General features: G+C 35.3%; 1 protein-coding gene across 1 annotated transcript in view; it reads right to left on the bottom strand.

Moving 5' to 3' along the window:
• Nucleotides 1–7,553: 7,553 nt before the first annotated feature.
• LOC106087731 (uncharacterized) overlaps nt 7,554–18,865 on the bottom strand; it is a 598,301-nt gene continuing 586,989 nt past the window's right edge. The window contains 1 exon segment of the mRNA XM_059367647.1: nt 7,554–9,506. Within this exon segment, the coding sequence (XP_059223630.1) occupies nt 7,884–9,506 (1,623 nt within the window). The 3' untranslated portion in view covers nt 7,554–7,883.

Consider the following 18,865-nt stretch of genomic DNA (forward strand, 5'->3'; position numbering starts at 1 on the left):
ACAAAATAATACCATAAAGCGTTATTTAATTTTTTATTCTCTTTATTAGGTTAAGTTAAATAAATAAATTTTACAAATTGTAATAAAATTAAATATAAGAGACAATTTATATGTTTTGTTGCTATTAAATCAATTTAAGTATTTTTGTATTCTTATTTCTTTTTATATACACATGGCAAACTTATGAGAGAAATGTTTGTCTAACAAAATTAAATTCTAAACTCCTTTTAATGTTTATGTTAAATGATAACTTAAAATTAATAATATAAACGAACAGAATATTCCAGTGTAGGGAGTATTTTATTATGAGAGGATGCTTGTATATGAATATAAAATAAATTTTAACTTTGAGTATAGGGAGATTATGAGACATGATGGAGATTAAAATTTAAGAGAAAGTAGAAATTTGCAAGGATTCTGGTATAAGGATAAACAAATAATTTTTAAGATATTTTTTAATGGGATTTAAGGATGAAATTTCTTTGGTTTTGTGTGGGAGTAAGTTTTTCTTACAATTTCATTGGAAATGAAAAAATAAAATCAAAAAAAAAAAAAAAAAATAAATAAATATTACTGTGTAGAATGCTCGTCCAGTACCGACTTGCAATGTTTTATACAAAAGTAATGCCCTCTAAACCAAAATTTTTAAATAGAAATTTTAGATTGTGTGATTCAAAAACAAAAACGTTCCTAAATGGAATTTTACTATGGATAGACAATTCAGTACTTAGTACTTTTTTCAGTTAACGACCGAGTTAACTGTACTTGATAAAAAGTTTGTGAGATTTCAACAGTTATGCGGACACTTAAAATGTCATGGCGATTAGGAATTCATTAGGGTCTCTTCCATAAATATTTGGAGGTGTAACATATGGAATGCCGAAATGCGAGAAATCTCATCTCATGCTGGATTTTTTAAAATCCCACTTTTCAAGGGAACAACCCTGAGTTCAAACTTCCATTCCAAATCAAATGGCTAAGTAATGTAAATTTGTCCATGAACATTTCATTGTATCTCACAAAGAGGTTAAACACTACGGACAATTGTTTCTGATGTTCTCGCCAGGATTTGAAAACGGGCGCTCAGCGTCATGTATCTCACAAATGTCGCTAGCGTTAGAAGTGGTTAACCACTACGGACAATTGTTTCTGATGTTCTCGCCAGCATTTGAATACGGGCGCTCAGCGTCATAGGCTACGGTGGCCTCCCAGTGCAAGTCATAAATTTTGTCGCAATTTTCGAGAAAAATGTCTCTAACACCTGTGCTAAGTATGGTTCAAATCGGTCCATGTTTTGATATAGCTGCCATATAAACCGATCTGGGGCCTTGACGGAAATTTTACACGTAGTGTTTTGGTATCACTTCCAACAACTGTGTTAAGTATGATTCAAATCGATTCATAATCTGGTATAGCCGTCATATAAACCGATCTGTGATCTTGATTTCTTGAGCCAATATAGCGCACAATTCTCATCCGATTTGGCTGAAATTTCGCATGAGGTGTTTTGATATGATTTCCGAAAACTGTGATGAGTATGGTGGAGGGTATATAAGATTCGGTCCGGCCGAACTTAGCACGGTCTTACTTGTTGTGTAGTTAAACTAAACGAAAATAGGCGTAAATTAAATAAAAGGAATTTATATGTATTTTGGGGGCCTACAGATTCTGTGAGGGTGGCCGTGTGAGAACGGGAGATATCTCTTTGAATTTTGTAATGGTTAGAGCTGAGTTAACGAGATCGTGTGCAAAATTTCAAGGCGCTAGGTTGTCCGTGCACCCTTTGGCAAGCTCCTAAAGTTGGACACCTTGGTATTTCGAAAACTTGTTGGGACTGCTAAATCTTCATTTATGGTCTGATTTTAAATACTAGATAGGTCTCAAAAATCCCTATAAAAATCAGGTTGAGGTCTACAACATCTTCACTGGTTTCGGAGATATTCGACTTTAATATTTTTTTGTGCAATTTTGACCGAGATCTGCTTCGTATTCTGAATTTTCAAATTTGTGGCATTTTTATGCTTGAATTGGATTCGCAAGAAAATTTACAACGACTTTGCCACAAATGTCCACATATACAGTTTGGAAATCAAAAAATTAAAAAAAGTGTATTTTTTGCATTTTTTGGTCAAAAAAAGTATTTTTATTGATTAGGTTTTATTGAAAAAAACTTGCTTCAATACCAATGGAGATATTGTAGACTTCAAGCGGATTTTGTAAGGATTTTGGAGTATATCCATTAAAAACAAATTTAAAATCGTTAACACAAATTTCAAAGAGATATCTCTACCCGTTCTCACACAGCATAATTTTTACTAGTTTTTTCGATTTTCTCCCACTTTGCGACGTATCTATTATGTGTCGAAAATGTGTGCCACATTCGTTAGTGTTTTCGACGGTACAACCATCCTCCTTCTTTTTTTCACCACTGAGCCTATTGTCTGGTTTTGACTTATTGATGCATTGCCTTAATTATAGATGTTAGGCTTTCGATTCAGCTAAGTTTTTTTCGATGGAGGTGTTATTTGCTGGGTTTGGTATCGGTCGGTCTCCCTAAAATTTCGGGATTGTAGCCCGGCTCTCCTTATGAAGTTTATATAGAACTTGATGACCGTAAGGAGATATTCATATCTGTTTCCCCCTGCTAAAAGGCTTACTAATCCGGCTTTAGCTAGATTGGTATTTTCTGCAAGGAAGCAATTAACGCACACATTAAAAATTTCTTTTTGCAAATATTTTCGGTTAGTAAAAGTAATTGTGGCAGACACGTTTTATAAATTTTCGTTTTGAAAATCTTGTTATTTCTTGGTATTTATTAACAAACGTTACTAATAATGCTCTCAATTTGGTTTAGGTGTTAATTGAATGGTTTTCACCAATATGCCTAATTTAAATGCCTCAGTGCACATTTCTTTCTCTAATGTGCTTGTTTCTAGTTTCTACTAATATCAAATATGTTAAGCTCGTGAAAATATTTTACCATTGATATATTTAAGAGATATTCCACACACACACACACCAAATCACACAAACATCCATAACACATTACTGAACTCATACGCACCACACACATCACATTAAAGCCACTGATTATGTATTATGTAGCTGTGGCAAATATTAATAGGCAATTCACAAAAATCCCCAAAGCCTCTTAAGCAATATCAATTTCCGCTCACAAACGAGCACCACATGTATTATAAGCTCACAGGAGAATATCTGTGTGTGTGTGTGTGAATCTTGTTGTTTGTTGATTTCCTCGATGATGTCGTTTAAAAACTCTTTGAGTCTTTGCTATTAAACGATTTAATTAAAATTACCAATATCATACATTAGGTTTTTGGATGGTCTTCGATAAAACAACAGGATAACCATGTCACAGCGTTTACCTATCAACACAAGGCTATCGGAAAGCATGAAGCTCAAATGAACATACTAGTGCAATAATGAAACACACAAATCCTGACATTGAATGACTTGTGAAGGGGGGTTAACACATTAACACTCACCGATTGGTTGACAATGTTAGAACCATGTTTCCAATCTATGCCATTAAGTCTGCACCTGGGAATACCTTCACTCAAGGGAGCCACATAGAAGAGTTCAGAGCAAGGAAATGCAGTGGGGTGGGGTGGTTGTAGTTGCAGTTTAAAAGGGTTATCTAATGTGAAATATATACATTTTCAAATAGCAATTTATCTTTATTCCGAAAACCAATTGATTTAACTTCCAGATGAAGGACTTATAAGCAAAAAAAAGTACAAAGTTTTATAAGATATAACAAATTACATAAAAACCCAATTTCTATGAAAAAGTACTTTTTTTCAACAATAACCGATGAAATTTTCTCGAAAGACAAAAAAATTCTTCGAAACTTTTTGAAGATGTTAGTTTCGGTGACATTTTTGGGATAAAGTGATAAAGCTATGAAATTTTATACGAAACTGGCAAAATTCGATAAATTTTCACCCTTACTCTTACTGTCGAAGGCGAAAATCGACAGAATGTCGTTGTCGAAGGCTCATTTCACATATTCATGGTATTATGTAGCTTGTTCGCCTTTGACAATTTGATAAAAGAAAGTATTGTGACAAATAAAAATAAAATTAATATACACCTACGATAGTTTTATCGATATTTTTCAAGCTCTAACACCGTAGGGTTTTCTGTTTATTTTTATTTTAAGTTAGTATTTGTGGTTTATATTAATTTGTTTAATATTCAAGAAAAAATCTTTTACAAATTCCCCGTGAAAATCGATTATTTTTGATTTAATCTAGAAAATCGATTATAGAAAATATTCTAGTAAAATCGATTTTTATCGAAATTTCCCACAAAAATATTGTAGTTTTTCATCAAAATTTTCTACCAATTAAAAATGTTTATAAAAATTTGTTATAAAAAGATTTTTATTGAATTTTTTTTGTCTATTATTTAAAAAAAAAATCGATAAAAATTTACCTTTAGGAAAATTTTTTTTAGATCTTATCTAAATTTTTTGCAAATTTGTCTGAAAAACTATTTTAGCTAAACTAAAATTGTAGTTTGATTAAAATTTTTATAAAAATTTTCTTTTATCGAAATGTTTGTGATAACATGTTAATCGTTATCGAAAGTATAAAAATCGATTTTCGCCAGGATTTTCTAAGAAAATAATATTTTATTCAAATTTGAAAGTTGATTTGTATGAAAATCGATGCCCAGCGAATAGTTCTTCAAAGAAAATTTCGATTTAAATTTATTTATGAACTTTTTTAAAATTTTTTTGTGGAAGAAAACCAGTTTCGATTATGGTAATTTTTCATGAAATTGCTATATAATATTTTGAAATTTCGATTTTTCGATTTTTATTAAAATTTTTATAAAAATAGTTTTTTCCCTACTTTTCTTTTGGTAGTTTGGTAAAGATTTTCATGAAAAATAGGTTGTTGTAAAAGTTTATATGAAAACACATGCATTGGGGAAAAAGTACAGCTAATAGATAGGGTTGTCGAGCGTGGTTAATGTGTTAATTGTATCGTATATGCGTTTTCGCAATTAATACAATTCAAATACAACATATCAACGCTTGGCCCTTAAAGCCATTACACCTAATATGGTTGAAAAGTCTTCTAACCAAAGACGAAACGCGTCCCATAGTGGTTGGTGTGTGTTGCTATCATAGGCTTTTCTTTTCCATTTGCAATCTCCGACCATTGAGCTCGTCTCGAAAGAGAAACAAACTAAAATTAAAAATAGTTTTTCGGAGAAAATGATGGCGACGTTTTTTTTTTTGATTTTGTTTTTTGGATTTTTATAATTTTTATCGACATATTCTAAAAAAAACAAAAAATAATGATATTTTCATTAAAAATTTTATAAAAGCCGTTGTGGAACGAAATAATCTAGAAAATCAAATTTTCCCTAAATTGCCTTTATTTTCAATTTTCCTCTCGAAATTTTCTTTCATAATACATTTTTATTGAAATTTGCTATGAAAGTCGAATTTCAAAGTTAGTTTCTATGAAAATCGTTTTTCAAAGAAAAAAATCGAAAAATAAATTCTATAACAAATCTAATGAAGTTCGATATAGAACATTTTATTATAGTTTTCAGATATTTTCAATGAAAACCACTTTTTATTGAAAATTGTAGTAAAAATCGATAAATGAAAAAAAATCCAAATCGATTTTATTTATGAAAATCGATTTTTTCAACTCCAGGGTTTTTAACAATCGATTTTCATCAAATTTTTCTAGCAAATCGATTTTTAGTAAAATTGCAACACACATTCATGTTTTGAAATATCCAGTTTTTTTTTTTTTTGTTTTTATGGATGATTTTTAAAAAAAAGATATTTTAGTGTAAAATATTATGAAATCCGTTTTTAAAGGAAATAGTTTAAAACATCAATTTCTCCACCACTGCCTTTATTTTCGATTTTTCTCTTGAAATTTTCTATTATAATTAATTTTTATAGAAATTTGATTTGAAGGTCGAACTTCAATGTAAGTTTCTATGAAAATTCGCTTTTTAAAGAAAAAAATCGAAAAAATAGATTTTATAAAAATCTAATGGAGTTCAATAAAGAACATTTAATTATAGTTTTCAGATATTTTCAATGAAAACCAGTTTTTATTGAAAATTTTAGTAATAATCGATAAATGAAATATAATCAAAAAACGATTTTTTGGACTCAAATTTTTTAACAATCGATTTTCATTAACATTTTCTAAAAAAACGGTATTTAAGTAAAATTGCAACACACATTCATGTTTAGAAAAAGCCATGTTTTTCGTTTTTATCGAAAATTTCTACAAAAAATAATATTTTAGTGTAAAATTTTATAAAAACCGTTTTTAACCAAATAATCTAGAAAATCAATTTCTCCACAATTGTCTTCATTTTCGATTTTTTTCTCGAAATTTTCTATCATAATACATTTTTATAGAAATTTGCTGACAGTCCAATTTCATAGTAAGTTTCAATGAAAATCGTTTTTCAAAGAAAAAATTCGAAGAAAGATTCTGTAAAAATCTTGTGAAGTCCGATTTATAGAACATATAAAATAGTTTTCAAATTTTTTCAATAAAAATCATTTTTTGTTGAAAATTTTACTAAAAATCGATAAATAAAATAAAATCAAAATCTTTTTTATTTGTGAAAATCTATTTTGTTTATGAAAATCGATTTTATTTATGAAAATCGATTTTTTTAGACACATTAGACACACAAATCGACAAAAATTAATTTGCATCAAAATTTTCTAGAAAATCGAATTTCAAATAATATTGCAACACAAATACATGTTTTGAAATATCTTTGTTTTTATCGACCATTTGCAAAAATATTAAAAAAAATTATATTTTGGTTTAAAATTTTATGAAAAATCAATTTCTGCACTAAAATTTTTATTTTCTATTTTTTTCTAGAATATTTGTATCATAATCGATTTTTTTTGTTAAAATTTATATTATAATCGATTTTTATAAAAATTTGCTATGAATTACGAATTTCATAGTAAATTTCGCTTTTCAATGAAAAAAATCGATAAAATAGATTCTAAAAAAATCTTGTGAAGTTTTTGTTGAAAATTGGGTAAAAATCTAAGTTTTTCGACTAATTCGATTTGATAGCAATTTGCTATGAAAATCGATTTTTATCGAAATTTTAAAGAAAATCGAATTTCAAGTAAAATTGCAACACAAATTCATAATTAAAGATTTTTTACGGGATTTTTTGGATCTGAAAATAATGGAATTTGCGTTTTCGTAGCTTTAGCGTTTTCAATATTTTATATTGTTTATGAATTTAATCAACATTTTCTATCGTGAAATTTTCTAAGAAAATCGATCTTTATTAAAATTTTTTATGAAAATCGAATGGAAGTTTTCTATTGGAATCGGTTTTATCGAAAATTTGTATCGATTTTCATCGGTATCTGCTACGAAAAGCAAATTTGATAAAATTTTGGGCGAAATTTAATTTTGAGAAAATATTCATTGCAAATTTAATTTGACTAATTTTGTTTAAGAAAATCGATTTTTGACAATTTTTTTATGATCACCAACGCAAATAATGACTTCAAATTAGACCATATTCCGATCGCAATCACTTTGAGTAATTAAGTAAGTTTCGATTTTATCGGTGTACCAACTTTCCAAACAAACAAATGTGTCATTTGAAAACCCGTTTCTTAACTAATGCATGTGTCTATGTGTGCGTGTTAGCCTTTTGCGCTTGTTTGTGTATTTTTTGTGCTTGGGTGTGTGTGTGTGTACGTTTAGAGGGAGTTTGCAACTAAAGTCCTCTTAACTGTGTTGAAGTCTTGTTGTATGTGTTTGTTTTTGTTTTTACCAAAGTAGTCTTTGTGTTATTAGAATTGGCGACCAATTTAAGGGAAAATATTAGCAAGAGACACCTTGCTTAGCAACCGTATACCAAGTGCTCACTTTCACCAACGAAGGTGATTCTGGGGTGGTGGCCGCGGCAACAACCGCCACTGTCGCATCCATTGCCCCAGTTGATGTGGTGGCAACATTGCCATTAGGAGATTGTCCCCTTGAAGCAATGACCACCGTTGAAGGGCCGCCGCTCTCCAGGTTTGTTAGTGGCAGTTGCGGTAGTGTTGGTCTTGTGCTGGTGGAAGCATTAGGGATTGTTTGATTCGTGGCTCCCACCATAGCTAGTTGGCAATGACACAAGCCAGGAACTGACCCTGGCTGTTGACAATTGGGATTTGGCGGATGAGTGCAGTTGCCAAGACCAGTTGTTGTTGCTGCTGCATCTGGGCCACCAATATCAATGGTGGTGTTGTCTTGGCCATCTTGTGGAGTTTGATTTGATTTTTGATTGTGAGGAGGAGGAGACCGTTGCTGTTGCTGCTGCTTCAGGTCACTCTCCATAATCAGCGTAGTGTGTGATGTGGGGCTGTGGTGCTTGCAACCTGTTTGCTGTAGCTGCTGTTCGTTTGTCGTCTGTGCTTGGGTGTAAATAGGGTGAGGGTAATGCTGTTGATATGCTGTAAGATGCTGTTGCACGTGCTGCGGATGATGAAAGTGCAACAGTGGTGGCATTTGTCGATCACGTCCCACCTGGGGTCCCACTTGAGGACAACGGAAACGTATGGCCTGCTCGTTGGCCGCATTTAGATCCCGTATTAATGGCAGTTTATGTTTTTGTTGGTGCTGTTGGTGATGATGGTGGTGGTGCCGTTGTTGCTCCTTGCGATTGTTGTGGCCACTACTGGAGTGTTTACCATTCCGGGCACGTTTGGCACGACTCTTGGAACGTTTCTTACGCGTTTTCGAATGATGTTGATGGTCTCCGCCATTGCCGCCACCGCCATTGGAGCCACCTCCTCCTCCCCCCTTGCCGCCACCACAGTTGCCACCACTGTAACGCGATTTACTGCGCTCCCTCTTCGCCTGCTGTGAATGTCTTAGTTTGCTACGTTGTCTAGGTCGCATATATCTCAATTGCAAATCAGATTGGGGTCGCAAACAATGGCGACAAAAGGAGTGCTCCGATTCACTTAAATCGCTATCGGAGGTGGCAACATCGTCAATCGCAAAGCTTCCAACATTTTCCTCCACCTCATCCTCATCGTCGCCATTTCTGCAGTAGGCAGCATCATTAAGTTTTTCTTCGCTATGTATGGTTATGTTTAAGACCTCCTCAATTTCCCTATCCTCATCATCCTCATTGTAGCCATCGCCTCCTCCATCATGTCCCTCCGTGTATTTCTCTTTAAGTTTTTGTTGTTTTCGTTGTTCTCTCAAAGCTTTAATTTGTTTGTGTTTCCTATCCTCGTATCGTGAATGTCCTCCTTTGCGTCTATTATCAACTAAACTTTTGGTCTTCTTGGCTGTATGTGTGGATGATGATTTTTTCAATTCATATTCCTTGGGCGGATATGGTCAGAATGCGGAATCAAAGACCGACATTGATCTCGAGATGGCTTCGTCATTGTGACAAGCCTCCAGGAATTCCTCCAATGTCACTACCCCATCACGATTTATGTCCATTTTCTGCAAAAAATACAAAAAAGAAATAAAATTAAGTTTTGCCAAAGTTTCACTTATTCTTTGTAAAATATTTGGTCTTTTTATTGTTACATAAAAGTTCTCTGCACTTTATGCAGATTGAGAAGAAGAAAAAGTTTGCAAAATATGGGCAAAATTTACGTGACTTGGTTTTGTTTGAGATTTAAAACAAATGTTTGTTAGACAAAGAAAGCAAAATGTCAAAAGTTTGTGGAAAATTATAAATGTGGGGAAATGCACCTAAAAATCAATAATGATATCAATGATGATAAAAAAAAAAATTTTAAAAAGAAATAAATAAAATTGAACAAAAATTTAAATAAGTCAAAATAAACTAAAATGAAATGGAATAAAAAATTAAAATAAAATAAATTAAAATAAAAAATAAAATAAATTAAAATAAAATAAATTAAAAAAATAAAATAAATTAAAATAAAATAAATTAAAAAAATAAAATAAAATAAATGAAAGAGATTTAAGTAAAATTAATAGACTCCCCCATAGGGAATAGAACCCTTTTTTGTATGTAAGTTTCGTATTCCATATTTTTTATTAGAATCCCATATTATATGGGAATTTTCTATGAAAATTTCATGAAAAGCGATCCAGCCGTTTTTGAGTCCATGGGTAACTTAGAAACAAACAAAGCGCAATACTTGCATTTTTATACCCTCCACAATAAGATGGGGCTATACTAATATCGTCATTCAGTTTACAACACATCGAAATATTAATCTGAAACCCAACAAAGTATATATATTTTTGATTGTTTTAAAATTCTAAGTTGAGGGGTTTTTAGCGGAAGGTGTTATGGAGTGGGGCAGGCCCCATATATTTGGTCCGTTATGTGTATATAAGTTTCGTGGTCCACTCCCAAATATCTTTCATTTGTGCCCCATATTATTAAGGTTCGTTGTTTTAGTGCTGTAGCGCCCCCTGGGTCTGGACCCAATTTTTGGTACCCATATAACCTGCTCGATTAACTTTAAATTTTGAGTGGTGTTTTTGGGACAAGGAGGAAGGTCCGCTCCTTGCAGACAACAATAAATTATATAACATATTGTTCTTTCAATATCAATCTGTGAAAATGTCAAAACAATGAGTTCAGCCGATTTTAAGTCTATACGGAACAAACTTATTTGTTGTAAGCAAATAAGCAAACAAACACAGATTCATGTATATTTAGCTGGAATAAAATAAAATAATAATAAATTAAATAAATGAGAATAAACGAAATAAAAATAATGCATTAACAATATTTTCTTTTATTTTGCCATTTCAGGCCAAGCAGCTCTAAGAACAAATCAACAAGAATTTGAGGTAAGTCTTCATTTTAACGTCATTGATATATAACATTAGGCTAAGACGCTTATCTATTTCATCTTTTTGATATGCAGTTTTAATAATGTTCATCATACGATGTAGGATTTATCATGCTTAGAAAGCATTCATTTAACCTGATTTTTTTTATTGCCTTTTTGGAAAATTTCAAAAACCAATTCCGAAGGTAGGTTTATATGGTGGCAATATTGGCTTATTTCGGCAGTTATAGTATTAAGAAGAACAGTCGAATCCGCTAAATTGTAATGTCCGTGAAGATAAAGTTTACTTTAACTAGTAGAGACACAAACCAATTCTATTCAGCGTAATGTTAACACGTTAACAGAGCTCTGTTATAAAGTTAACAGCAAATATTTAATAATAAAAAAACGAGTTGAGCTCCAAATTCTTCTTTTACTATATATGAAACAATATTTTCCTTTGAGTGTTTATATTTGGCAATTTAAGAGCTTTTTGGGAAATACCATGATGTGAAAGTGATATATGTATGTCACTCGCTTAACAGTATGTTACTTCTAAATGTCTTTAAATGAATCATATATGATCTTTGTTGTTCTATGAGATCGCCTTATTTTGGATGTTAAATGTACTCCATTCTTAAAATAGCCCGATAATTCCATGTGTATTTACGAAGTGAGACGTCCCCGCAAACATTTCGTCTCAAATGTAGATATGCAATTCATTCTCTTCTCCCAAGTATCTTTCATTAGCGCCATATATTGACATGGTCGCTAAATATGTCCAGTTTGGTTTTGGTTGCCTCTTATTACTTTACTTTAATTGGCTATGACAGAATATTTGTTCCACTATCCGAACGTAGAATAGCGTTCAAAGCGCCTCGATCTTCTGCGCTCATTCTAAAATCTCTGACACCAAGTTTCGAGGTGTCTCCCACAACTTGATCTTTCCATCGGGTTTTTGGTCTTCCCGGTTTGCGTGTACCACCGTGTTTGCCTTCAAAAGACTTCTTTGCTGGAGCTTCTTCATCCATGCTGACAACATGAGCTAGCCAACGCAGTCGTTGTATTTTGATGTGTGTAACGTCGTCGTTAACAGCTCATACAGCTAGTGGTTCATACGTCGCCTATATTCTCCGTTCACGCAAACTGGTCCATATATTTTACGGAGAATCTTTCTCTCAAATACTCCAAGCACTGCCTCATCTGCTTTCACAAATACCCATGATTCAGAACCATATAACAGCACGGGTAGTATTAGTGTCTTGTATAGTTTAATCTTCGTCTGACGAGAGGTGGCCTTGTTTCTAAACTGCTTACTCAGTCCAAAGTAGCATCTGTTTGCCAGTATTATTCTTCGCTTAATCTCAAAACTGGTGTCATTCGTTTCGGTTACGGCGGTGCCGAGGTAGATAAAGTTACTGACTATCTCAAAGTTGTGATTCCCAACTTTCTCCATGCTCTTTATCTGCTCGGTTGTACAAGGCTTTTTGGGAGTGGAGACCATCCATTTCGTCTTATCTCCATTTACTGCCAGACCCATTTTCACTGACTCTCTTTCGATTCTTTCAAAGGTGTATGTTGATGTTCCAATCATTGGGAATGCGTTCTTCTAGCCAGATTGTGCAGATAAGCTGATGCATACGCATTATCAGCGTGTCGCCTCCGGTCTTAAATAGTCGGCTGCTGCTGTCTTGTTGTTCTTTAGTCGGGTCACTGCTACTTGGACCTCATTTTGACTAGGAGGTAAACATTATATACCATCATCAGGGATTGTTTGTGCTCTTTGCCGCCAACATCGGACACTAGCAGTTAGGTAAAAATCTTTCCATATCCTCAGCGTGATCTATGTCAGTTACCAGATTTCCTTCTTTGTCTCTGCAGAAGGATGTGCCTGTTAATTCTTTGGTAGAATTTCCGGAATTCATTCCGACTCCTGTACATCTCAATTCGCTCGCACTCACGTCTTTCCATTTCCTTTTTCTTTCTGCGGGATAGACGTTTCTCCACTCTTCTTTTCTCCCGATACCTCTCTATGTACCGCATTCTTAGCTTCAGTAGCATCTCGACACTCTTGGTCGTACCATGGGTTTCTTGGAGGTACCCAAGTACAGATTTCGCGGCATTTTCCATTGAGTGGGCAATAGATTGCCACTACGCCATTATGTTATCGGAACAGAAGTGCTTTCATTAAGCAGTTGGGTCAGTCGAGTGGAGTATGCCATTTATTATGTTTGCAGCTTTTCATTGTCCAGCTGCATCGCCCGTGATATTAAAATCATTCTGGGAGATTTTTATTCTTGCCGCTATAGTACAGTTCGTCACTGTTTGGTGTTGTAGTGACGCCATTCACAGTCCATCGCACTTCGTGTAAGGCGGTAATATCTGCTTTGTACTTCTGTAATACATCCGCCAGCGCGTATACTGCACCTTCTCTGTTAAGAGTGCGGATATTCCAGGTGCAGATCCGCAAATCATGGTCCTTTTTTCGTTTGCGTGGGTCGTCAACGTTGGGGGGAGGGGTCCATTTTTACTATTCCTTTGTTTCTCATAGTAGTTCTCATAGTTTTCCGGAGGCGTGTTACTGGCCTAGCGCCCCAACCGCATGGGTTTGTGGGATTGCACATGTATCCCTCGTTGTGGCGAGCCGCTTGCTCCAAGATGCTCGTCTCCAGCCGCCCCTAACCTGGGAACAGACGCTGATGTTGGCCATTGGTTGTTTGAAAGTGCCAATAACTCGCCTTTTCATCTCGAGTATCATTGCCACTCAGTATTTAATTAAAAGCCAGTGCCACCTGACTCCTCACTGAGACTCTCCTCCCGAAAATCACTGACTGCCCGCGGCCGCATTTGCAGCTACTCCGCATAAAAACGGAGCTTTCCAGCATACGCAACCTGGGGACGCGCCCGGTAGCTTTCAACTAAACTTCCCGTGATAACGATGGACACTTCACAAGTCGGAGATCAAAGTTTCAGCCTGTGTGGTGCTCGTAGTTATCCCGTGTCGGGCGAGCCTCCTTATATATTGGGTTGCCCAAAAAGTAATTGCGAATTTTTCATATAGTCGGCGTTGACTCTGTAATTGCATTCTTTCTTCCGTTAGTTATCAGCTGTTAATTTTAGCTTGCTTTAGAAAAAAAGTGTAAAAAAAGTATATTTGATTAAAGTTCATTCTAAGTTTTATTAAAAATGCAATTACTTTCTTTTAAAAAATCCGCAATTACTTTTTGGGCAACCCAATATATGGTAGTGAGTATTCAAAGTTCGGCTCGGCCTATTATTGAAAAATATGCTAAAAGGTTTTCCAATAGGGATTTAACAACTTTCAATTTAATTTGTGAACGCACTCTTGCACTTATCATCGAACTGTCAATTTATTCAGTAAACTCAACACTATATCATGGTAAAGTCAATGAACAATGTCTGCAAATCATAAAAAGGTTCTACCGAAATTCGGAGTCGGTGACCGCTACTTAAGGAGCGTCAACTCTAATGTTGACAAGCTCATTCTGGGCTTAAAGGCTTCGTCAATAAACAGAATATGCTTTACTACTCTGGTGAAAATCCACATAAACTTCACGAATAAACACTTCATCCACAAAAAAATAAGTGTTTGGCATTGTATGTCGGCGGCGTCATTGGGTCAACTTCTTCATCGACGATGCCAATCGTCGTGAATGGATAACACTACCGCATCATGTTCACTGATTATTTTTGGCATGAATTGGATGATATGGACCTGGACGACATGTAGTTTAACAGGTCGGTGCTACAAACCACACATAGTACGTTACAATCGATTTCTTGAAAAGTTAGTGTAATGAGTGTGTTCAAGAAATCGTCCAGTCGATTGGCCGCCCTGTTGGTAGGATTTGAAGCCTCTAGACTATTTTATTTGAAACTACGTCAAGTCATTGGTCTATGCCAACTAGCCGACGACGTTGGAAGAGCTCAAAGACAGCATTGAACGGAAATGAGAAATGAGTGACCGAGTCATCGAAAATTGGGTCCAATGTATTGACGGATGCAAATGTGCCCGCGGTGGCCATGTGAACGAAGTCGAGTTCCATTCATGAATATTTCGACTGTACCTCAAGCCCATAATAAAGTTTTTGAAATAATTAAAAAAAAAAAAGTTGTCAAAACGTTCTTGGAAAACCCGCTGTATGCCTAAAGAACTAGTCTACATTTTATTTTTTTAAGCCTAAAATTTTTAATCCCACACGCCATTTTCAACGCCAACATTCTATTCAAATCAATTTAAACGCAGCTTGTTAATATTTACCAAATTTTTGCAATTGAATTAAATTAAATTTCGATTAAAACCAGTCATTAAAAATTCCCATGCCATTAAATAAGAGAAAAATCAAGGACGTTGTTTCACCAGATACTTATAACTTTCGCATGGCTTGGTCATGAAACTGCCATTTAGGTGGCTATTTTATTTCATTTCAATTCTGATCACGTAAAGCCATTGTGGCTTTAATTTATCATTTATTTTTATTTTCCAATTCGATAATGTTCATCAATATGTGGCTCTAACATCTGTGGTCGTAGTCGTCGCCACTGTTCTCTCTTATAAGCAAAATTGTTTTCTGAGTAGAACCGCTCCTTCCAATAATATTAAAAGTTTAGCAATGAAGACAGAGAGATTGGAAAACGTTTATAGCGCCATTGCTTTTGAACTTTGACTTTTTGGTGAATGTCACGTTTGCACATGATGCTCTGAAGTTTTTGAATGGTATTCGATAATTTCGAATTCAGTTTTAAGGTAAATGTTCACATATTGGCTGCTAATGGTAGAGAGAGAGAAAGAGGTGGAGTGTCTGTATAAAAGCTTTAAAAATAATTGAAAAGTATTGAAGATTAATGATGAGTTAAGAAATTGCAAAGATGTTTGCATAAGGAAACTAGTTTGGTATTTTTATCCTTTTTGACAAGGAATTTTTATGCCATACACCACTACTGTGGTACAGGGTATTATAAATTAGTGAATTTGTTTGTCACCCCCGAAAGGTAGCTCTCTTCCTTTCGGTATTGATATACACCCATTGATGAGTATACCAATAGACTCAGAATGATTTTCTTCGATTTAGCTATGTCTGCCCTTGTATCTGTCTGTCTGAGTAAGAGCAATTGAAAAGTATACCGAACGACTCAAAATCATTTTCTGGTTCGATTTAGCTATGACCGTCTGCCCATCTGTCTGTGCATGTTAATTTGTGTACAAAGTACAGTTCGCAATTTTCATCCGATCGTCTTTAAATTTGGAAAGGGTTTTTTTATTGCCTAGAGACGAAGCCTTTTGAAATTGGTTGTCCGTCAGAAAATTGGCGCAAAAGATTCCCTCATGACTACCGACATTGCCATTGAATTTCATAGAAGTCGGTTTATATTCCGATATAGCCTTATCAGGGATGTAGCCAGGGGGAAGAGGGCCGAGTCCAAGTTGGTGTTTTTGTTAACCACCAACCATCATTTGGTTAGAATAACTCACCGGCCATTTTAAATGTGGAGGCTTCAAGGGCCATATATTGATAGGTCGTACTTATACCGAACTAGCCGAACCGGGCCCGCTCTGTTACGCCTTCTTTAACTCTCTAATATCTTTTTAGAATGGATACGCTTCGCCCTGTTGGAGGCCACCGTAGCGCAGTGGTTAGCATGTCCGCCTATGACGCTGAACGCCAGGGTTCGAATCCTGGCGAGACCATCAGAAAAAAATTTTCAGCGGTGGTCTTTCCCTCCTAATGCTGGCAACATTTGTGAGGTACTATGCCATGTAAAACTTCTCTCCAAGAAGGTATCGCACTGCGGCACGCCGTTCGGACTAGGCTATAAAAAGGAGGCTCCTTATCATTGAGCTTAAACTTGAATCGGACTGCACTCATTGATATGTGAGAAGTTTGCCCCTGTTCCTTAGTGGAATGTTCATGGGCAAAATTTGCATTTTTACACTTTTATATCGATTTCGTGTCACTGTAGCCTATTCCCGTCTATCACGCTGAACGCCTGCGTGCAAATCCTGCAATAACATCGGACAAAATATATAGCGGTGGTTATCCCTTCTTAATGTTGGCGACATTTGCCATGCATGAATATGTCAAAAATTCTCATCAAAGAGCTGTCGCACGCCAATCGAACTCGGATATAAAAAAAGTGTGCCCCTTCTCGGTTCCTGAATGAAATTTTACTCCACAGGTATTTGGGACCTTTCTTTTGAGTCCTATATTAGCGTATTGGTAAATATTTCCGGCTTAGGGGGTATTTCGGGGTTGGGGTGGCCTCCACACTGGGCCCTTAATGTAAATATACGCTTCGTGCTCTACTTTTAAATAAATTTTATATGAGCCCCATAATGGCGTGATAGGTAAATAAATTTTGTTTGAGGGCGGGGTGGAGCCCAGGGTCTTTGTCCCGAAAATGAGTATCAATTTCCTGAAAATAAATCAATTTAAATATCAAATAGCTTTTATATAATTGGGAGGCGTTTTCGGGTGGGGCCGTTCTCCAAACACATGGCTCTTCAATTGGATATCAAAATCTTTTTTTTTTCTCTCAAGCACCATTCGTTTGGCGGGTTTTTGTACGGCCCCCGAGGCACCCGATCCCAACAATAGAAACCATGTTTTGTATTGGCTGCATTACCAATCTCCGATATCTGTTGTTTTTGAAAATTAGTGTAATGAGAAGTGATTTTTAGGGGAGCGATAGCACCTCAGACATTTCGACTGAAATATAGATATCAAATTTGTGTTGCACTCTCAAATCCATTTAATGCGAGCCCCATATTGCCATGATCGGTAAATATGAACTGTTTGGAGGGGCTGGGGCGCCCACCGGCACTTTGCCCTGAAAATGGTTATCAAATTCGTTTTTATCTCCCAAATGCCATTGATTTGAGCTCCATATTGCCATATTCGGAAATGAAGTTCAGTTCAGGGGTGCTTTAGGGCGTTCCCACTAAACACTTGGCTCCAAAAGTGGCTATCAAATTCGTTTTCTACACCCAAATACCTTTTATTTGAGTCCCATATTGTCACAATGGTTCAGTCAACCTATTTGTTTTATTTTTGGAATGAAAAGTGCCACCTAGACTTGAACGCAAATTTTAATGTCGTATTCGTAATCTACTCCCAAATACCTATCATTTGAGTCCCATATAGACATGGTCCGCTAATATGCCCATTTGGGGGTACTTGGGGGTGGGGCGACCTCCCATTACTTGGAACCATATTTGTAATCTACTGCCAAATACTTTTTATTTGAGTCCCATATTGACATGAACGTCGAATATTTCGGTTTAGTTGAGTTTTGGGTTGGGGCGGCCCGCTGGGTACTTGGACCCAAATTTTAATACAATATTCGCTTTTTAGTCTCCAATACCTTTCATTTGATATCCATATTGTGCCTATCGGTCTACATTTGGTTTTCGAAGGCGTTGTTAGAGAAAGGGGGATGGACCGCCCCATCTGATATCTAAAAATTATATAGCCTATGTTTCCTTCCAGAAAAACTTACACAATTTGTGAAAATTTTAAGAAAATCGGTTCTGCCGTTTTTAATCCTACGGAACAAACAAAGAAACCGAGTCCCATATAGTCATAATGGGTCATATGCCCATTTAAGGCGTTTTTGGGGGGTAGGGTGATCTCCTATACTTCGATCTGATATTGTAGGCCAGATTCTTATTCTACTCCCGAATACCTTTCATTTGAGGCCCATATTGACATGAACGTCCAATATGTCTGCTTAGGGTTGAGGCGGCCCGATGGGTTCTTAGACCCAAATATAATACCATATTTGTATTCTATTTTCCAATACCTTTTCTTTGGGTAACGGGGGAAGGTCCGCCCCCTTCCGAAAGCAACAAATTATAAAGCCTATTTCTCCTGGCCATATTTGCAATCTACTTCTGAATACCTTTCATACGAGTCCCATATTGTCATTATCGTCCATTTAACCGATTTTAGGGTGTTTTCGAGTGGGACGGTCCCCAGTTACTTGGACCCATTTTTTGTTATAAGATTCGTATTCTACTTCTAA

Source organism: Stomoxys calcitrans, chromosome 4 (genome assembly GCF_963082655.1).
Source record: "Stomoxys calcitrans chromosome 4, idStoCalc2.1, whole genome shotgun sequence".
In the NCBI taxonomy this organism is placed as follows: Eukaryota; Metazoa; Arthropoda; class Insecta; order Diptera; family Muscidae; genus Stomoxys; species Stomoxys calcitrans.